Here is a 22,647-nt window from a genome sequence, read left to right as displayed (position 1 = left end):
ATATCGTGGATGGAGCACGGTTCATGGACTGCTTTGTGCCGAGACTATCTAGGACGTGTCCCGGAAAGTTTTAACGGTGGTCGGATACCGTTAAATTGGTTAGATACCAATTTTCGGGAGTTGAACGAGGACGCCTCTGATGATGAAGTTAAAATGTATGCATGGGCATGCATACTACAGCTGATATGAGGGTTGCTGATGTGGACAAATTGCGTAACTAAGTTCACTGTATGTGGTTGCGACATCTTGGCAACTTTCGTCTGGCCGGATCACTTAGTTGGGGCACGACAATTTTGGCTTTCATGTACAGGGAGATATGTCGAGCCACTGACTACAGGAAAAATGCTATCGGCAGATGTCTCCTGCTGCTGCAGTCTTGGGCATGGTATTGATTACCCTTTTTATATCCCGTTGTCAAGAACCCATTCGTATTTCCGCTACTCTTGAGGTAATTATAAAACTGATTTTGTATATTAATCATTTTATACAGTGTATAATAAATTTTGTTTTCCTTGAATATGTGGTCTACTAATAGGAAAAATCATCAGGAGCTACCTGATGATTTAGAAAAAATTAGGGTGTTAATCGATCAGAAGGCTGACACACAAGTATGCATTTTAATGTTTAAAAATCGATTTTAGATTATAGTTGTATAATTAGATTATTATTTTGATAAAAATTATATATATTTGTTTTAGTTTGAATGTGTGACATATTCTAATGATGATGTGAGGATGATGATCTCACCTGAGTTGAGGGGCCTATTAGATGTTTGGATGGCGATGGTCCATTTGATCTGTTATGCGATCGTCGAGTGGCACTCCACTGATCGCGTGCTCCGACAATTTGGTTGTTTTCAACCAATTTCGGAAACACCTCGCAATATGGATGAGTTGCATAGCACAGATAGACGCGGCAAGACCGATACAGATTGGCTGGTGAGGCATCACGAGTGGGTCGTGCTGTGAGAGGATCGACATCGGCACCTTCCCCGTAGAGATCCCATTTTTTACTGACCTCTTGATGGTTGCTGATGGTTATTACGAATGGTTCAACTGTAACGGAAAACCATTTCTGCTTTCCGAGGATGCATGAGGGCGAACCTTTTAGCGACGTCAACAGAGATGTTCACCAACACAGTACCATCGTCCCTCGACTCATGGACGGAGAGCAGGTACTTTTGGTTCATCCTCAGCTGCACCAGCAGGACCTTAACAGCAGCCACCGTCTATAGCGACTTACCTTCCGCAGCCATATGTGATGCCATCATCGCCGTTCCCTTACCCGATGCTGCCGCTGCCACCTAGTTTTATGACCCCGTCAGCGCCACCGCCACCGTCACAGAGTTTTATGACCCCTCCTGGAGGATATTATGGATCTATATTTGCAGATCCGACTTGGGGTTCATATGCCCATATTTTGGCGGGTTTAACCACATCACCCATGGACGCATCACAGATACCTCTTGTACAGTTTTCATACTCAGCGATGTCTGGGATTTATGAGTTTTCTCAGTTTTCGCAGGCCGGTGGGATAGTCAGTCATACACCTCCAGGGTCCTTATTCTATGGAGGTGATTCATCGTCATCAGCTCCTCATCAACCTTATGTAGCTTCTCACGATGACCATGACGACGACGATGACGATGATGGTGATGACAGCGAGGAGTCACAACCACTGATACGAAGAAATCCTCCTCAAGACCGACAACCACTACCCTGCAGAACACATTCGCGTCGCAGACATCGATAGATTTTATTTTTTTATTATATTTGTATTTAGTTGTTTATTGAACTTTTTTATTGTAATATTTTTATTATTTATCATTTAATACTTACTTTATTTCATTAATTTGGTTGGATTTATTTTAATTTATTTTGTTAAATTTGTTTGACTTTTTGTTAATGTATTTTGGTTAATTTTGTTTATTACCATTTAATATTAGTTATTGTAATTTGTTTACCATTTACCATTTAATACATATTGTAAGTTTGTTGTATTTAAAATTATATTCAAATACCAAATTGTTATTGTTATGATAAAATTTAATAATTGTGTTCGATAACTTTCTTCAGTTTGTCACTTATTGTAAGATCGAATGACATTAACTTGAAGTAAATGCAAATTAATGTACAAGAATTCTTATTTGATAAACAACTACATCAGTTCCTCATCAATTGTAACTTGATGACAGCAGAAGTGAACATGTTTTTCTAGTGTGTCATGTGTCTCTACAATGCCCACATCTTCTGTCTTGTCTACATCTTTCTCAAATATCTACATCATAATGAATTCGATTGGATTTTGGACGACCACGTTCTCTCAATAAAGTTGGATTTGGTACAATCAGAAGCCAATCTTGAACCTCATCAGGGTCTTTGTCATTACCTATAAGGGGAACTCAAATTCGTATACATTAAAAACTTCAGATAGTAGGTATACGGGATCCACAAAACAATTATAGTCTGGACGTGTATGCCAGCAAGTTGCTATCACTTGAGAGCATGGATACTAAGAGCTTGAAAAAACCCGCAGTCGCACGTTCTGTCCCGTAGATTTACTCTTAACGACACAGCTTCAATCCCTTGAAGAGGTCGCGGTAACTCTGTGACACGAAACATTTCATGTATTCTAGAGAAGCTTGTTACAGACATTCCATTTGATACAACAATTTTTTTTGTAGATCTGCAACTAATCTAGGGTGATAGACATGACCGTCTTGCATCCAGGTTTGAGCTTGTCCCCTGAACTTCGCAAAAAACGCCTTCAAACGAAAATATTTAGTTTTTACCAAAGCCGCTACAAGTAAGTGACGTGCACCCTTTAAGGTTGAATTGATTGCATCAGCCAAGTTGGTCGTCATGTGTCCATATCGATATCCACCATCATATGCGTTCATCCATATTTCTTTATCGATGAGGCTGATGTAATCGTATCCTTCCTCGTTTTTATGCCCGCAAATCTTGAAGAATTGATTCAAACATTTGAGGAAGTAGTTCGTAACCTGATCAAAAAATGTATAACTAACTAACTTGCTTTCTTTGCAAAATTAAAATGATCAAAAAAAAACAAATTGCATCAGTTTCACTTACCCATGCGCACAATTAATTGACGCTCATCATTCTTCTTGTACATTCCATGGTAGTTCACAACAATGTGTCGGAGACAATACCTATGTTGGACAAAGAGTGGTTGCCACATTGAACCTAAAGACTCAATTTCTGCTTTGATCCCAGCTCCGTGATCTGAAATGACACATATTTTTTCCCTTGTGATAACATGTGCACGTAAGTTTCGGAGGAAAAAAGCCCAAGAATCTGTATCTTCTCCTTCAACAAGAGCAAAAGCAACTGGAAGAATGTTGCGATTGTCATCTTGGACAACTACCAATAACAATACTTGCTTGTATTTTCCATACAAGAAAGTCCCGTCGATCTGGACCATAGGCTTGCAATATTTGACAGCATTAACGCACTGTGGGTAAGTCCAAAAAACCCGGTAGAATTGGCATCGATCACGAAGAACTCGATCATTATGGTATGCATAGGAGGTTTCAAAGTCTACAATTGTCCCAGGATTCAACTTCCGTACCAACCTAAGCCAGCCTGGAAGTTTGTTGTAAGATGCATCCCATTCGCCATGAAGTTTGACAATGGTATTTTGTTTTGCCAACCAAGTTTTTTTATAGGAGACAATGTACTCATACTGCTATTGTATAGCTGAAATTAATACAACAACAACTATATGAGAGCTTGCTTTTACCATGGGCATGATAGCTTGGCATATCACTTCAGAGTCCAAGTTGGGATGATCTTAATTGACCCCTCCAACACAACATGTGTGAGGACCGTTGTATACTGTTAGTTCTCATCTGTTGTTTTTTATCTTCCTCTTCGATACGCAAATCATCCAATTGCATCCATTTTCGCATCGGGCACAGTTGCATACATATTTTTCTGTCGTGGAGCGGTCGACTCTCGATTGAACAGAATTACATATATTATAATTTTTTATAGCCATCATCACTTCTTCTTTGCTTGAAAACTCCATGTCTAAAGATAACTCACCATTATTTATTGATGAGTAATATCCATAGTTACCGAGATAATGCATATCCGCAAATTCTGACCCGTACATTGCACCATAATCAACTTCATATATGTGTGCTGGAGGGTCAGCTTGTGCCACATTTAGGGAACTTCATCTACATCATCATCGGAGTTGAATTGCGGTGATTCTGGGTGAATGAATAGTCCAGTCTTAGCACCATCCGCACCAGCCTCACGAAGTGGTTCTTCTGGTGGAGATAATGGTTCCTCTATGCTCTCCACATTTAGGTTGAAGAACCTACTACTTGCACGTCTTCCCCTTGAACTAGAAGGCATATCGACATTGAGATCGAAAAAGCTCATAGTGGAATGCCTCCCCCTGGAGCTTGAAGCCATCGTGTCAAATTAAAACTGTACAGATTGTTGCGTCGATGTCATCTCCATATTAGGTCAAAGAAATTTGCAGATGAATGTCTTCCCCTTGAACTGGACGCGATGTTGCCATACGGATTGTTCGCGGACCCACCTCGGTACATATCGTAAGGAGTTGCAGATGAATGTCTCCCCATTGAAGTTTATGTGACGACAACATGATGTGGATTTCTCATTATGGCGTTAAAATCATTACACATTACTGTAGTCAGGCTGTCAACTTGATCAACTTGTTCAGCCAGCCCATAGTGGGAGCTTAATGACTGACCCCAAACAAAACACACTTGAACAAACTTTGCATACATCTCAATATCGGCGTCTGAATAATTACTTTGAGAATTAGCCATCATTTCAACATCATCATTGTTCGATAGTTCGAATGCTGTATAAGTTAATTGCAACAATGATGTTGGAAATCTGTACTGCAACGATGACATTCTTCTATTACTTCCAACATGAACCTTCCTCGAAATCTTCGTTATCAGCTCCTCAAGAGTTATGTTTCTCTTGAATGATATTTTAACACGCTCATTTGATACGAAAACAACGCCGGTTTCATCTTCTCGAATTTCTCCATCATAATAAACAATAGTTGAAAGTCGCGCCATTCTTAGAGTTTAAAAGTGCGACAATATTATATCTGCAAAAAACAACTGAAATAAACCTGATTAAATAAATAACATATGAAAGAAAATATAACACAATAAAATTTTTACACATAAACGTAAATAATTTAAATAATATAATTTTATATTATTACCTACACCGCAAAAATATTTCGACGTATGCTCCCGTTTTCCAATTTTACAAACACATAAATTAATTGAAAACAATTAATACAATATTTTTTCAAATAATCATATATAATTTTAAAAAAATAATATAACAAATTACCTTATAACGAAAAATCGAACGAACTTCTGAATCAAATATAAGAGAATTTTCGGATGTTATTTACTGGTTAAAAGGATTGTTGGTGAAAGAATTTACGGGGAGAGGGCTATTTATAGCCGAGAAGTTCGGGTAAATTATGCAAGACGCGGTCCCTACACTGCGCCTTGCATTATGCATGTCTGATAATTGAGCATGTGATAATTGAAAAGCGTGGCCCCTGTACAGCGCTATAGCCCTACGTGGAGTAAGACACGCCCCAAGGGCCACGCTATACCCCACGTGGCGCCAACTCAGCATAAAGCGCGCTGTAGGGGGCGCGCCTTACTGCAAAGGGTGTTAGATCGGGAAAAATAGTCTGAAGGGTGCCTGGCAGGGAAATATAAAGTCAAAGGGTGATATATCGGGAAAAAACACCAAACTAAACACATAATTAGGATATTTTCCTATAATCATTACATAAGAAACTAACCACTTGAGATCCTACAAAGAAAAGACTAAAAATTCATCTATAAAATTTGAACAAAAGATCAATACAAATAGATCTAATTGCATTGACAAACGAACCACAATAGGGATGAAACTATTGAAAGATCACCAACAATCACAAATCGAAATCGAGCGTCGTGAGACAAGTATCTCTAAATGCAAACCGCTTATTCAAATCTAATTCGACGGTCCAAAATAGGAAAGATCGACAGGATAATAAATAAATGTCATATTGATCAGTCGATGCAATGTCAAATCCAATCTAAAAAAAATAAAAAATGATCAAACGATTAAAAAAAAAGAACCGAAAACATGTTAAAAGACAAAAAATACTATTAAAATAAAGAAATACATGTCATAAAAATATGTTTATTAAAAATTAAAATATAAAGAAAAAGTGAAGAAGATCCGCGAGGTAAACACCCCTAAACTGGTGTCACCGTCTGTTAACGAAAAATGAAAAAAGTAAAGCAAGCGGCTCTGAGAAAATTAGAGGGTAATATTCTGTATTTTGTGTTTGAATTGATTTAGATCAATATATAACATTTATAGTTTATAAATGTATGGTTTTATGATTTTTGTTGCAGTTTAGTATATGGAATTGTGACATCATGTATCTATATGATTTTTTGGCCCATACTTAGGGTGTTATAGTCATTTAACTAGATCAAGCACATTAATATTTTTATTTGTGAGTCAATCTGCTCCGATAGTTAAGATAAATTATATCTTTTTTGAAATTTAGACTACAATAACCCTAACATTATATAGTTTCAAAAAAAATATTCATAACATTAATTATTTGCTCCAGATAATTCAATGAACTACATATTTATTTAAATTACCGACTAATATAAGGTTTTTCTGTACTACAATGGACTTGTATGTTTAATTAAATTATTTGATGATTAATGAGTCAATATTTATATTTAGTCATGACTTTGCATGCAATTTTGAAGTTGAAGAAAATATGTGCACAACAAACAAATAGAAAAATTCATTGATTGAATCAATTTGGATAATTCAATAATTAGGAGATTTTTTTTGGTAGCTAAGGAATATGTATTCTGCCTATCTTAATTTCTCTCTGTTACGCACCAATTCCTCTTGTTCTACCGGAGGTAAAGGTATTTTGTGTTGTCAAGTTGATCCGTCTTGTGCCATCTTGATCATTCCGCCTACTATTCGGTTTCTCTCTCGATGTATATGAACAATCTTAACCTCCCATTTTCTCTTCATAAGTTTGCCGATATGGTAGCATAGGGTTGATTCTATTATTGGAGTAGCTTTTTCTTTTAGGTTTCTCCACACATTCATATTATTAACCTCAACTATCATATTTTTTCTCCCATTTTCCATGCACTCGTGAGTCCTTCAAATACTCCCCATAATTCATCCTCTAGTGCCAAGCATGCACCGATCTTGTAATATCCTAGCTTTCATTGGGCTTCCTCATTTTTTTATTACTCCTCCATAAGACGTCGTTCTAATATTCCTGTTGGTCGCACCGTTGGTGTTTACTTTGGTCCATCTCAAAGGTGGGGGGTATCCATCGTGCCTCTTGTCTCTTCTGGTATCAATACAGCAAAACTGGCTTTTTGCAACGTTTTTTTATATATAGTGGCGTTTTTAAGCGCCGCAAAAAACACATGCGGCGTTATGACAAACGCCGCAAAAAGCACCGATGAAAATAGCGCCGCTAAAGTTTGCGGCGTTTGTTAACAAAAAACGCCGCAATAAGTAATGATATATAGCAAACGCCGTAATAGGGTTTGAAGTTTTGCGGTGTTTTCCCCATAAATGTCGCAATATGTGTCGAGATTTAGCGGCGTTTTTATCACAAACGCCGCAATAAGTGTTGAGAATTAGTGGCGTTTTTCTCACAAATACCGCAATAAGTGTTGAGATTTAGCAGCGTTTTTTGATACAAACACCGCTAAAGGTCTGATATATAGCGACATGTTTAGGATACAAATGCCACTATATGTATGGCATATTACGACGTTTTTTTTACAAACGCCGCTAAATAAAATATAATTTAACCAATTTAAAAAATTATCTTCGATTACCCCAAATCTATTTTTTCAACCTATTCCATTATCCAACAAACATGACATCAATAACATCAAACTCTATATATCCATAACAAGCAACATCAAATCCAATATAATAAATAAAAGTTTTCATTAACGTAATATAAGTTAAGTTAAACACGGTTCACTAACATTAACAGAATGTTGATAACATAAATGAGACTATGATGGTGGATTCTAAGGTTGCTTTTTCTGTAACATCTGCATCATATCATTGAGTCGTTTTTCAAATTCTTCACATCTCTGATGATATGATGTTTCTCTCTGTGCTTCCGCTGTTTCTCTCTGTGCTGCCATTGTTTCTCTCTGTGCTGCCATTGCTTCTCTCTCTGCTTCCGCTGCTGCTCTGGCTTCTTCTGCTACTACTCTCTTTGCTTCATTTTTCGCTTTCATGTTAGTCATTTGTTGATCCATCTCAGCCAACTTTTGTTTTAAACGACTAACTTCTAATTGGTAAGATTGAGACTGTGATGACATGTACTGTGATGAACTGGATCAAAAATATTTGGTGGGAGTAACGAATGATCTTTGACAGCGCACCCGGCCATATCTTTCAGGACCCAAAACGTCATTAATAGCTTGGTTTTCAATGTCATCATCATTAACAAGACCTTGACTCGAAGCAGTAGCATGATACTCTGCCCTTTTAACTCTCAATTTTTCCTAATAATAAAGTGAATAATTAATTAAAATATAAAATGTTATGGTACAGATATAAATAAAGTTATGTAAATTTAAAACATCTACCCAATAAACGTATCATAATTTCTGCAGCTTCAACAGTCATAAGAGTGCCATCATTCTTCGTATGTGTCATGTCGAAGAGTTGGATTCGACCAACTTTAGAACCATATGTATTTTCCTACAATGTACCATAATATAATTACTATGAGTTAGTATGCACGTGGAATACAAAAAACTATGTCAATAATCTATAATACCTCCTCATTAGCTATACAAGCAAAGCTCTTCGATCCAGCCGTGTGCGTAAACTTTTGTTGTTGCCTGCTAGCAACACCAACATGCTCTCGGTCCTACAATGTCAAACAACCAATTTTAATGATGATTTATAATTCGTTAATTTTTTTTTTAAAAAAATGCATCATACATGTCCTTTTTATGAACTCCAAAATCTGACTGCATCTTCTCATTGGTACCTGAGCATTCCAGGTGGGACAATTTGTAGCTTCTCTTCAAGACTGAGATCATTCTTGAAGTATTTCTTCTTTAAGGAGCACTTGTGGTCTCTCTACCTCTTCTCTAACGCTTTCTTCACATAATCGTCAGAGACCTCTAAAGAAAATTTCTCATATACAGCAAATAAGTGTGCAACGTAAGTATACATTAGTATTGAATTGATATAGAGTATCTATTATAATGATATTATTACCTTAACAAAATCTAACGCCTGATTTCTTTTACTATTAGGCATTTCACGCCATGACTCATAATTGATCGGTAACAGATTCACATTACGTCCAACTATGCCTAAGTAACCAGATAGAAGACGTGTTTCTGGGCCAATAGGTTGACCGACATCGTTTCTTGAAACTTTGACACGGTACCCAGGAAGAAGTTGGTATAATTCCTTCAACGTTGTACGTCCTCTACTCTTGCGCGTTCCAGCATTTTCAACTATATAAGAAATTATTAAATGTAAGTTTTGAAATTGAACAAACTAATAAATAAATTTTCGAAGCTTGCCTTGAATTTCTACATCTTCTTCAACAGTTTCAGGAACTTCGGATGACTCAGCCGCATTCGATTCCTCGTTATTTCTTTGTTCATGGTCTTCAGAACCTCGAACAATTCACAAATCACTTATTTTTCTCCTCGGCATGATATCTGTAATAAACAAACATTTGTAATAAGAAAACGAATTAATTAATGAATATATTGATAGACAACATGTTAAAAGTTATAACAATATAAATAAATAAATGAAGATATAAAATCGTACAACATTCTTATGTAATGTCAGTTGTCATAAATATCTTTATCAACATCCTCCCGAACCCATTGAAATTGTGTTGTATTAGTGATAGTTTCATCTAAGTTTTGTGGTAGTAGAGGTAAACATTCTGATCTTGTTTCAATGTCATCTCTACTTCCATCCCCGATGCTATCAAGTCTCTGGGAGTATTACGGAGCACAACATACCAACCGTCATCAATTGGATCGTGATAGTAAAATACTTGTTTCACTTGAGAAGAAAATACATATGGTTCATCCATCAATCGTTGACTAGTGTGAATTAATGGAGAGAAATTCACCATTGTAAACCCGAATTTATCTCTTTTTATGCATCTGTTGACATCAACCCAGTCACACCGAAACAGTACAACCTTTCGTTTTCTATAATAATCTAACTCAATAATGTCCGTAAGATTTCCATAATAATCTACCTCTCCCTCCTACTGATTATTGTCCCTGACACTAGTATAACTTGTACTTGACGAAGTGACTACGACTCCACAATTTTGTGTCCTCCTTAATCTTTCACGAGATTTCCTGTGGAACCTGGACCCATTAATGAGGAAGGCATTATATCTTTTAACTATTCTATTCGGACCTTGAGAAAGCCATTTAACATATTCACTAACTTCTCTCCCACTCCAAACCTTTTACATATGAATGGTGGATTAATTTGCATTGATTTCGATATAAAAATCAAGACATATATTATTTATAAGTATGTGGAATGATTTAGTTGCTTACCATCTGGCCTAACCATTCGTGAAAAGTTTATGTGAATAACTTATGTATCTCTCGCTGATGTAATCTTCGGGAGCGTGTACAAGATCTCAAGACTTTTTTAAACTCACTATAAAGTATATTATGTCGTTAAAAATGATAAATATAAAAGAATAAGCGATTTCATTAGGATTGGGTCTGAAAGACTTACGTGCGAAAGGGATCTTTTGAATCGTGATGGAAAAGAACATATCAGTGTGCTTGTACCCAAGACGTGTCATCTAAGTGTGCAATTTCAACTTTCCCTAATGGTTGACCATAACTTCCAAACAAATAATGTTGAGGTAAGTCATTAGTACTTAACACATCATTTCGATTTGGTATATTGCATCTTGTTTCAACATCTTCCAAATATCTAGAGCAAAATGTCATACATTCCTCTGCCAAATACCCTTCAGCAATTGATCCCTCCGGATAACGCTTATTACGACAGTAAGACTTCAACTTGCCCAAGAACCTATACACAAAACAACATACTACGTAAATACATTTTATTAAAACGTATAATCAGTAGTAATATAACATCCTCAATATCGGGTTAGTGACTAGATTGAAAATTTTCAGAAATTGGTGATTAAAGTAGGATAATTGAATAGTTCAATGATTTATTAGAAATATATATGAAGGTTATTTGGTAATTATTGAATGAATTAAAGGGTAAAATGGTCATTTGACCTGAAAGATTTTTATCTTTCTTTTGAGCTTATAAAACACGTGGAAAGAGTGAGAAAGAAAAAGAAAAGACTAGAGCTTGGGTTGTCTCCTTCCTCTTCTCTTCTCGTAAGCTCCATGGCAAAGGTAAGCTTAATTTCAGTTGATTAATTCTTGAGTTTTAAGCTTAGTTTTGATTCTTGGGGTGCTAAGAAAGATTATTTAGAGATTAAAACCTGTTGAAACATCAAAATGGATGAGTTATGAAGGATTAAATATGAAGAGTTTTTAAGTGAATTAGTGAAATAGAAGGAGTTAATAGATTTTGAAGTTGAATTTGATTTGTCAAGGGTTAAATTAAGAGATATGAAGTGATAAAATGAGTTTTAAAACATGTTGAAAATCTAGTATGATTCTTGAAGTTAATAAAGATGAGAGGATATCAAGATTCAAGATGAGATAAATGAATATAAATGAGTTTGAATATGAGTAAGTAAGTTAAAAATAAGAAAGGGGATGATATATAATGTAATTAAGCTGAAAAGAGGGGATTTTCGGGCATAAATTGGATTTCTGGGCTATGTGCATTGATGCACATTCAATTTGTACCGATGCATCAAGGGTAAATTTCCAGAAATTGTTCATTGTGTATCGATGCACAGGAAGTGCATCGTTGCACCCCTTAAAAATGGAAACATCGAATACAATTAGTGCATCGATGCATAAGGAGTGCATCGATGCACATGTTAAGGGATGCGTCGATACACTATGGAATGCATCGATGCACTTCAAGGGGAAATAAAAATAAACCTTTCTTTTGGTCTAATAAATGATAGATTGGAGTATATAAATTGGATACTAATATGTATCAATGTATGATTATATAGATATTGAGCACAAACAAATCCCAGAACGATTATCAAGTTATGATTCGATCGCAAGAGATGAAATTATAAAAATGGATTGGAACTTAGTGAGGCCAAGGTGAGTGCATATTAATTCGTTTATGGTGCTAAATGGAAACAAGACTTGTGACAAGTCTATTTCCTATGTTAGAATGCATGAATATATGATTATACGTATATGCATGACATGAATTGTATGCATGCATGATTATATGTGTTAACATGCTTTTGAATGTAATGATATGAGAAGTATGTGTTATGTGATATATATCTATGAGCCATATGACATGATATATATGAACATGAGAAAACAAAGTATAAGATATAAGCTATGTAATCCTATGAGAATATGAAAAGAAGCTATGTGACTACATGTATATGTGAAAGAAGCTATGAGCTTATATGACATGTGATATGAAATTGTACATGTGAATATGTGACATGATAGATTGCTAATGCTCATGTTATGTGTAAAGAGAGCTAGAGGTATAGTTGGCATGCCAAGAGTTGAGGGTTTTACGTGGTCATTCGGGACATATATGTATTCTTTGAAATATTTACAGGGTCTTATGAGACACATATGTGATCTATTGAAATATGTATATGGTTCTTAAAGAGTGGTCCTTTGGGAAAAATACAATACATAGGTCATTCGGGAAAAAATCCATAGCCCCTAGTGGGACCCCATACGAGCTGTGGTGATAACATAGTGCACAACCTCAATAGACTCACATATTTATAGTTCTCACAGATGTACATGGGCTAACAAAGAGATAACAATAAAAATATATATTACATGTAAAGTATATGCTTTTGTGATATGAATTGTATTATATGATTGATATGATGATGTGTGTATGGTTTGAATGAGTTATATGTTGATAAAAAGGTATGATTAAAGGATATAAACGATAATAGTATGGATAATAGAATAAGGTTAATGATGGAAAGGATGAATGATGTATATATGTGTACATTTGATTACATGAAATGCTATATTGTTTTGTGTGATAACATGATATGATATGATATGATATGTTCATACATGATTAAGTAGTTAGAGTTACTTTAATGTGTTTAGTGCCTCACTAAGTCACAATGTCTGGAAAGCAAGAAGAGAAGTTTAGAGGAGCAAGACATGTCAGATTCTCCTTTCCACAATTTAGATCAGAAATAGGTTTAAATTATGTATTTTGTCATATGAAATGTAGTTGGCATGTAAGATAAAAGATTTGTACTGGAAATGCTCTGATCAATTTGTAAAACTATACGTTTTATATTATAGAAATTATTTAGGTTTTATTGGAAATGTCTAACTAAATTTCATTGGATTTTGTCAAAGTAAACATTTTGAACGGTCAATGTAACACCTCGGACTCATATTCGTGTTGGGTACGGGTTGAGATGTTACATTTAATGGTATCAGAGCTAAGGTTTAGCCGATTCTAGGCTTAAACTGAAGTCAAATGAGGTTTAAAAATATGTACATGCCAACTAAAAGTGAAAATTTCTGATCTGATAGTGTAAGGAGTATGTTGTCTTGCTAATAAAATAAGATTTATATGATATAGTAGGAATTGATTATATAAATTGTCAAAGTAAAGTAAATCGATAGCTGACAAATCTGATGGTGATAGCAATTCACCTGCCCTGGCCAGGCAGGATGAAGAGTAGAAACCTCAGAAAATGTTTTATAAGATTAAAGGTTGATTTTAGAAAGTTAAAATCATATTAGAATAGTGATAGAAGATCTTTATTATTTTGAATCAGAAAAGCGATATGGATTAGTTTTGTTAGTATGTGGATAAGATAGAATATGGTGAACAAGTGTCACCATAAGAACGTTAAAAAGATCAAATGACGTGGTGAGTACTTATAGAATAGCTAAATAATAAGTGCATCAGTGACAAGCGTATAAGATGTATAAAGTCAGATGTTATGAGTTTGAAACAAAGTGATAGTATTGAGCATAAACAAGAGTGTGTTTATGATAAGGGTTTGCGGTTAAGATGGAAACAGTTAGCGTTGGTTAACCAGAGTATGTGATAAAAATGTACTGGAATTATATGATTATAAGATATTTTCCGGTTATGATAACCAAATATGAAATGGATCTGGATACAGTTGTATATTTGGATCATAGTAATGTGGTATAGTAAAGAAAAAGGAAGTAATGATTAGTATATTTGAGTAAAGCTGAGGATTGATAAGAAGAGTTTAAGAATGAGTATATCGATGATCAGATTATAAGACAAATGAAGTTAGAATGTTGAGTTTGAGCAACGAAAATTACAGGATGTATATGGTTGCTTGATTAGGGCATGTGCCCTAGATTGGACAGATGTTATGGACTATCTGTCAGAGTAAAGGTGATAGAGTTATAATATTGGAAGAAATGATAAAGTTGAATTAATTAATTATGGTGTGGATCTGAACATAATTGTGTATTTTGATCGGATAACTATGATGTAGACAAGGAGAAAAGTAATTGTATGAAGCTTTAAGGAAGGAAAATACAAGTATAAGAAATGATAAAGAATGAAGTTCTATATAAGTAAATGGGTTATCAAAGTTATGAGGATGCAATGAAGATTGATACATAGAGATGAGTGTAGGTGATAAGACAAGAGTATGTGAACATGAAAGGAAAGATATGATTTGGGTATAAGGAATAAATAAAGGAATAATGGAATAAAGAAATGAAAGGGATGAGTTAAAGGATCAGATACGATAAAGGTTAGATGGAAGTGTATATGATAAGTGACAATAAATGAAGGTATAAAGGAAAAAGGAAGTTGAAGAACTAAAGGAAGGAAGGGTTAAGTAAAAGAAACAACATGAGAATATTAGAAGATATTTTTTATCAAGATGTGTAGTGAAAATTCGAGGACGAATTTTCTTTAAAGGAGGGGGGATTTGTAACATCCTCAATATCGGGTTAGTGACTAGATTGAAAAATTTCAGAAATTGGTTATTAAAGTAGGATAATTGAATAGTTCAATGATTTATTAGAAATATATGATGAAGGTTATTTGGTAATTATTGAATGAATTAAAGGGTAAAATGGTCATTTGACCAGAAAGATTTTTATCTTTCTTTTGAGCTTATAAAACACGTGGAAAGAGTGAGAAAGAAAAAGAAAAGTCTAGAGTTTGGGTTGTCTCATTCCTCTTCTCTTCCCGTAAGCTCCATGGCAAAGGAAAGCTTAATTTCAGTTGGTTAATTCTTGAGTTTTAAGCTTAGTTTTGATTCTTGGGGTGCTAAGAAAGATTATTTAGCGATTAAAACCTGTTGAAACTTCAAAATGGATGAGTTACGAAGGATTAAATATGAAGAGTTTTTAAGTGAATTAGTGAAATAGAAGGAGTTAATAGATTTTGAAGTTGAATTTGACTTGTCAAGGGTTAAATTAAGAGATATGAAGTGATAAAATGAGTTTTAAAACATGTGTTTAATGCCTCACTAAGTCATAGACTTAGTGTATGAGTGTTTCACACGTAGGTTCTGGAAAGCAAGAAGAGAAGTTTAGAGGAGCAAGACATGCCAGATTCTCCTTTCCACAATTCAGATCAGAAATAGGTTTAAATTATGTATTTTGTCATATGAAATATAGTTGGCATGTAAGATAAAAGATTTGTACTGGAAACGCTCTGATCAATTTGTAAAACTATACGTTTTATACTATAGAAATTATTTGGGTTTTATTGGAAATGTCTAACTGAATTTCATTGGATTTTGTCAAAGTAAACGTTTTGAACGGTCAATGTGACACCTCGGACTCGTATTCGGGTCGGGTACGAGTTAGGGTGTTACAAGTAATTTGAAATGTATAATTCAATTAACACCTCTCTATAGGGTACATCCATCGATAGAAAACTAATCCATAAACTCTTACTTTATGAGGAAGATGAATTAGCAGATGCACCATAATTGTGAAGAATGAAGGAAGAAATATCTTCTCAAAGTTGCATAAAGTCAAAGCGACTCGATCTTGTAGTTTATCAAGTTCTTCAACCATGAGAACTTTCCCACAGATGGCTTTCATTATATTAGAAAGTTCAATGATACAAGACGTCACCTTACTCGACATGCAACCGCGAACAACTACTGGCAGTAAATCTTGAATTAATATGTGATAATTATGTGACTTTAAACCATAAAGTCTTCAATCTTTAACACTGACACATCGAGAAATGTTTGATGCATACCCATCTGGGACCTTTATATCCTTCAACACCGTGCAAAACACTTCTTTTTCTTTCTTCGAAAGAGACAAAATAGAAGGCGGTAAGAAATATCTTCCTTTCGGATGTAATTGCGGATGAAGATCATGTTGAATTCCCATGTCCACTAAGTCAAGTCGACTCTTAAGATTATCTTTAGATTTTCTGTCATCATTCAGAATGATCCTGATAATATTCTCACAAACATTCTTCTCAATATGCATTACATCAAGATTATGTCTCAAAATCTGCTTCTTCCAATAAGGCAGCTTGAAGAATATACTCATCTTTTTCCACAAGTCTACCTCATTTGGATCATCCTCTTCATCAGACTTATCATCACTTTGTTGGTCAACTTCAACCTCTTCATTGACCTGCTTTGCCTTTTTCTTTGATCGTGTACTACTTGGTTGATTCATCTTTCCATGAGTAAAATTGATATTTTTCAACATTATGAATATTTCAGACCCGGTTGTTTGGTCAGGAGCATTTCGAAACTCTTCATCACCATCAAACATATTCTTTTGACATCTAAATCTATAATTATCAGGTAACCACCGCCGATGTCCCATATAAGAGAACTTCTTTCCATTAACCAACCACTTCGAACATGTTTGTGCAACACAACAAGGACAAGCATAACGACCTTTGGTACTCCAACCAGATAAATTTGCATAAGCAGGAAAATCATTAATTGTCCATAATAAAGTCATGCGTAAATTAAAGTTCTCATTCGTCAACACATCATACGTTTCGACCCCTTCCTATAACTGTTTCAACTCTACAATTAGCGGCTGTATGTAAATATGAATATCATTTCTGGGGCCTTTCTCGTCAGAGATTACCATGGATAAGATGAAAGATTATTGTTTCATGCAAATCCAGGGAGGCAAATTGTATGGAACAAGTAAAACATTCCAAGTACTATACGAAGTACTCATTATTTTAAATGGATTAAAGCCATTGGTTGCAAGACCGAGCCTGACATTTCGAGGATCTCTCGCAAAACTTGAATACTTGTTGTCAAATGACTTCCAAGCTAAAGAATCATGATGCCACCTCATAGACTCAACAGTCTTGGAGGATATAAACAATCTTTGTAGCCTAGGTATGAGAGGAAAATATAGCAGAATCTTGACCGGTTTCTTTCTTGATCGTGCTTGAGCTTCATGTTCAGTAACATTTTCTGCCTCCCTAGTCATCTATCGAGATTTTCTGCATACATGAAAAGACTCCTGATTTTTTCGATCACCCCAATACAACATGCAATCATTCGGACAACTATGAATTTTATCATATCCAAGACCCAAATCTTTTATCATTTTCTTCATATCTTTGCATGATTGAGGGATTTTTGTAAAAGGAAACACTTCTCATAGTAACTCCAACAATTGCGTAAAGGAGTTACCAGTCCACTCTCCCAGGCATTTTTAAGTGGAAAAGACGAATGCAAAAAGAAAGCTTTGAAAACTTTGATCCCTCATAAAGTTTTTCATTCATTTCATTCAGCAACTTGTAAAACTTTGTTGCTTCTCCATTTCACTCTTCATCACATCCAATTCTTCCCGTCTCAATGAAATCCCCTAAATCCGATTCACCTAGAAGACTCCTTACGTGCTGCAGTGCTTCACTTGAAACAGATAACGACCTTCTACCTACAGTATGAAACTTGATTGGAGGTGGCTTTGGAACTGAAGCAAATATTAAAAAAATTAAATAAAATATAGAAACGTTTACTTGAAGTATCAGTGGAGGCAACATCGTCTTCATTGAGGATATATATATTGCTTTTGCAATTGAAGATTCTTTCAACGCTACAGAGTTACCAATTTTGGTTCTAAACATCGGGTATTTATTTACTCCTCTATCATCGTTCTCAATAAGCTTTGAACATCCTACATGCGTGCGATCTATGAAATTTTAGAGTACAAAATAAAAATATAGTGGCATAAACTTTCAGCGATTAATTATTAACTTTAATTAGGAGATCAGCCATGGAAGGGAATTTTGCAATAAGAGGGCCTTTTGGGTCATCATCGAGTTTCAACGGCAAGTTCGGACTGATAACCTCCCAATGATAATTTGATCCATCGTCAGAGCAAAGATGCCACGTCGACATTTCAACGATATTTTCTCTTACTGAATGCAACACCTGCTCTTCGTATAGATATTCACGTTTTCATAAGCTATTATTTTCCTATTCGAAAGCAAATATTTTTCTATTCGAAAGCAAAAAACACTTCTCCCAAGCAGTAAACCAGTAAAACAATATGTATAGATATTTTTTTCCTATTCGAAAGCTATTATTTTTCTCCATTACGTTAGCTTTCTGGATTTTTCCCATTTTCAAAATACCAACAAAAAATAAATGAAAAAATTCAGTAGTAAGAGAAAGGATTAAACCGTGCAATCGTGAGATAACTGTTTGCTAGTGAGAGGGCCAATTTGGTCGTCGGGACATACAGAAGACGACGTCGCCTGGAATCGTGTGAGGGCCGTTGTTGTACTAGAGAAATCCCTTTTAGGGAAGTAGCGTTGAAATGATTTTAGGGATTAGGCAGGAGAAAAGGGTGGAGCATATATTGACCCTTTTGTGGCATTTTTTAAACAAACACCACTGTAATACATGTTTTTGAGACGTTTTTATAAAAACGCCACTATAAACAACATATTGCGGCGTTTGTAGGACAAATGCCACTAAATTAATACTCTATTGCGATGTTTTGTGCACAAACGCCACTATAAACAACTCTATTGAGGTGTTTGTTTGATAAACGCCGCTAAATTACTTCTCTATAGCGTCATTTGTTGAACAAACGCCACTATAAACAACCCTATTACGGCGTTTTTACAAAAACGTCGCTAAATTACTATTCTATTGCGTCGTTTGTTGAAAAAACGTCACTATAAACAACTCTATTCCGACGTTTGAGCTATAAATTACCAATCTATTGCGGTGTTTGTTGAAAAAACATCGCTAAAGTATCATTTTGTGACGTTTATATTGTAAACGCCGCTACATGCTTAAAATTTGTGGCATTTGCCCTTAAAACGCCGCTACAGAATACTTTTGCTGTAGTGTATCCTGAATTGAGTCGAGCATCCCTGTTGTTGTATCAGCTCTGATTGTTTCCTCAACTAGCCTTCTACTTTTTTTCAAAATTGTTTCTCTTTCGATAATATCTTAAATAAAAGATTCGTTTATTTTGTTGCTTCCAAATGTTCAGATAATGAAACCGAATAAAATGTCTCAGGCTTCCTCATTCTTTGCGAAGTAAGTGGGGTTAGCCAAATTTTTGTACAGCCATTCCCAAAAAATAGGATAAATTATATAGTTTTTCATCTAATTATAATTTTTATTTGGTCACTCAGATTAAAAACTTACAAAATGACCACTAAAATCATATTCAAATTCTTGTAATTGAAAACAAAAACAGATTTTACCATGGGGTGACTAAAATGAAAACGAAAAATAAATTCAGAGGTATTTTGAAAGTTTTGAATTTGAGTGACCAAAACAAAATATTTTATACTTGGGCTACCAACTGTGTAGTTTACCAAAAATATATTTACAACGCTTTAAGGAAGGAAACGGGTACTAAACATCATCGCTCCGATTCTGAGGTTAAAACCCATTAGGCCATATATCTTTTTATACATCGAAGCAGAAATCCTTTTGATGTGGGGTTTTCAAGGAGGAATAAAAATGGCTGTGAGAAGTGGGAATTTGAGTCCATTTTTTTCAACAAATTCGAGTTTATTCCATCAGCCTTTAGCTGCCGCTGCCGTTGCCGCTAAAGCAGCTCGGGTTGCTGAACAAATTCCACCTTCAACGACCCTCTTTGTCTCTGGTAATCCTTTTGTTTTGTTATTTATCATAATTCATTGAAATTTATCTTTCCTTGCATCGCAATCATTGCTGTTGCTGGGGTTTTCAGGTCTTAGCGGAAGAACTACAAACCAAAAACTTCGTGAAGCTTTTGCAAATTTTGGTGATGTTATTCATGGTAATTTGTTTTCTCTGTCTCTCATGTTATGTTTGGAAACTTGAATTTAAGTATTTGGATTTCATTGATTATTATAAATCATGAGAACGGAATGCATACATTAAGAATAAATTAGTTGAGATTCTATATGATTATATCTTTGAAAATATATAAAAACATGAAGTTGTTTAATTAACAAATACTAGAAGAATTTCAGATTCTCTACTAAAAAGGCATCTAACAAATCTATATAGAATTTGAAATAATAATAATGAATGTTATATTTGTAAGTGTTTTATCATATAATATACACTAGTTTTTAACTCCAAAACCATTACCTAAATGAATTTGAAAAGGTTTGATGAGGAAGAATTGGACTTCTGAATAAAGACTTTTAAACACTTTAATCCCAGTTATCAGATTAGTTTTTAAGACTCTTGACCAATAACCAATAGTTTGTCTAACATTCAATTCTCGTTATCTGTAATACATTCGAAGATCAATAATTTGATGTTTGTGGTTCAGTTTGACTTATCTCTTACAAATTTTTTTATTATGTTTTAGCTAAAGTGGTTAATGATCGCTCCTCTCTTACTAATCACTGCAAAGGCTACGGATTTGTGAGATATTCTAATATTGAGGATGCAGAAAAGGCAATAAAAAGAATGAATGGGCAGGTATGTCTGCTTTTCTTAGTGCTATCACCATTTGTAGAGACAATTAAATATTGGATTCTGTTTTGTCTATTGGAAGTGTTCCCCCTGCTTTAATGATGACATGTTTTCGGTATTTGGCTATCAACTTCATTGCTGTAGTAACTTTGATAGTTGCAATGCATTTTGATTCTTCAACAACGTTTTCGAAGATTCTCGTGATTAATTCTGAATTTAACTTCAATGGCGTCTCTTTGGTCTATTCTGTGACACTGCAGTTTCTCGATGGAAGGGTGATATTTGCAGAGTATGCAAAACCAAAAGATACCACCTCATGATAAGTCATACATATTATGTAACAGTGTATTGGTTCTGCATGAATCAACTAGGGAAAGGCTCATTTTCTTAACAAACATGCCTTGATTCTATGCTTTTTTGTTGATTCGAGTTCAAATTATGTTGTAAATTTTGCAGTACACCGTTTCTTATTAATGAATAATTTATAGTTAATATGATATACATTGGATTTATGGTGTGAATTACGGCAACTTCACGATGTCATGCCACAGTATCTCAAGTTCCCGGGCAAACTAACTTCACGGTCGCCGTTGCCAAATGAATTGTCAGTATGTCTTTGCAATCATTTAAAGGGACAGTGATCAAGCACATGGTGAACAGGCAAAGGTGCATGAACTGATATTTGGCTTGAATTATACAAACTACACGCGTTACTACAATTGTGTACAAACCTTAGAGTGAACTTGTTCTAGGTACTTTCTGAGGGTTAGCTTCAAGTGCCCTTTCTTTCCCCTGTTGCTCTAGGTTTCGATTGCGCTGAATTGCTATGGATCTCCTTCAACTTTGATTGCCATCCAAAAAGCTCAGGAAATTTTGCTTCAAGGAAGCCTTTTTTATCTACTTCATGAACAATTTATTAATCATGAATTGTCTATCGTTGTCGTCCACTTCAATCCTTATCAATGGGTCCAGAATGCAGTCTTTTCTCTCCTCATGAGGATTTAATGTTCAAGATTTTGTGTCCTTATGATAGTAATTTTACTTATTTACTGTATTAATCTAAATCAACTTGTTCAATAAATTTATATTTATTTATTTGTCTCTAGTGTACATTTTGTCCTCATCTATGCAATTGCATGCAAAACTATAGTTAAAACAAATACCGGCTTATTGATTACAAAATAATTTAACTAAATATAAGTTGCATTATATGATTTTTTAATGCATGACATAACTTATATTAGTTGGCAGTCTAAACAAGTCTATAGTCCATAAAATTATTCTAAGTAAATAATTTATGTTAAGATTATTATGTTGTCTAAATTTTGAGGAGGCATAAACCAAGCTACCTTAGAGGTTCTAGGTTCGAGCATCAGAAAATACAAGGGTATGAGCTTTCATTGTCAAATGGTTAAGAATCTTTAGAACATATATTACTCCTTGTAATCACCCTAAATTAACAATAAAAAATTTGAAGAGGAGAGAACTTGCCTTAACAATTAG

General features: G+C 34.8%; 1 protein-coding gene across 2 annotated transcripts; it reads left to right on the top strand.

Annotated features, from left to right (window-relative positions):
- Positions 1 to 20,133: 20,133 nt before the first annotated feature.
- Positions 20,134 to 21,577, top strand: LOC120203850 (organelle RRM domain-containing protein 2, mitochondrial-like). 2 transcript variants are annotated; one of them, XM_039204007.1, is made up of 4 exons: positions 20,134 to 20,338; positions 20,426 to 20,494; positions 21,038 to 21,150; positions 21,339 to 21,577. In XM_039204007.1, the coding sequence occupies exons 1-4, from the start codon at positions 20,167 to 20,169 to the stop codon at positions 21,462 to 21,464; spliced, it is 480 nt and encodes a 159-aa protein (XP_039059938.1). In that variant the 5' UTR covers positions 20,134 to 20,166; the 3' UTR covers positions 21,465 to 21,577. The 2 variants fall into 2 exon arrangements, with proteins under 2 accessions (XP_039059938.1, XP_039059939.1); XM_039204008.1 differs by having other exon boundaries at positions 21,405 to 21,576.
- The last annotated feature ends 1,070 nt before the right edge of the window (positions 21,578 to 22,647 follow it).

Source organism: Hibiscus syriacus, unplaced genomic scaffold, assembly GCF_006381635.1.
Source record: "Hibiscus syriacus cultivar Baekdansim isolate YM2019G1 unplaced genomic scaffold, ASM638163v2 tig00010271_pilon, whole genome shotgun sequence".
In the NCBI taxonomy this organism is placed as follows: Eukaryota; Viridiplantae; Streptophyta; class Magnoliopsida; order Malvales; family Malvaceae; genus Hibiscus; species Hibiscus syriacus.
The sequence above is the reverse complement of the archived record's forward strand: the minus strand, read 5'-3'. Positions and strand labels throughout refer to the sequence as shown.

What these genes read in the sequence shown, in the direction of transcription:
- LOC120203850 (XM_039204007.1), top strand. Translation starts at nt 20,167, where the DNA reads ATGTGGGGTTTTCAAGGAGGAATAAAAATGGCTGTGAGAAGTGGGAAT. An exon ending in TTTTGGTGATGTTATTCATG is followed by an intron (nt 20,495 to 21,037) that starts GTAATTTGTTTT and finishes ATTATGTTTTAG; the next exon opens with CTAAAGTGGTTAATGATCGC. An exon ending in TAAAAAGAATGAATGGGCAG is followed by an intron (nt 21,151 to 21,338) that starts GTATGTCTGCTT and finishes ACGTTTTCGAAG; the next exon opens with ATTCTCGTGATTAATTCTGA.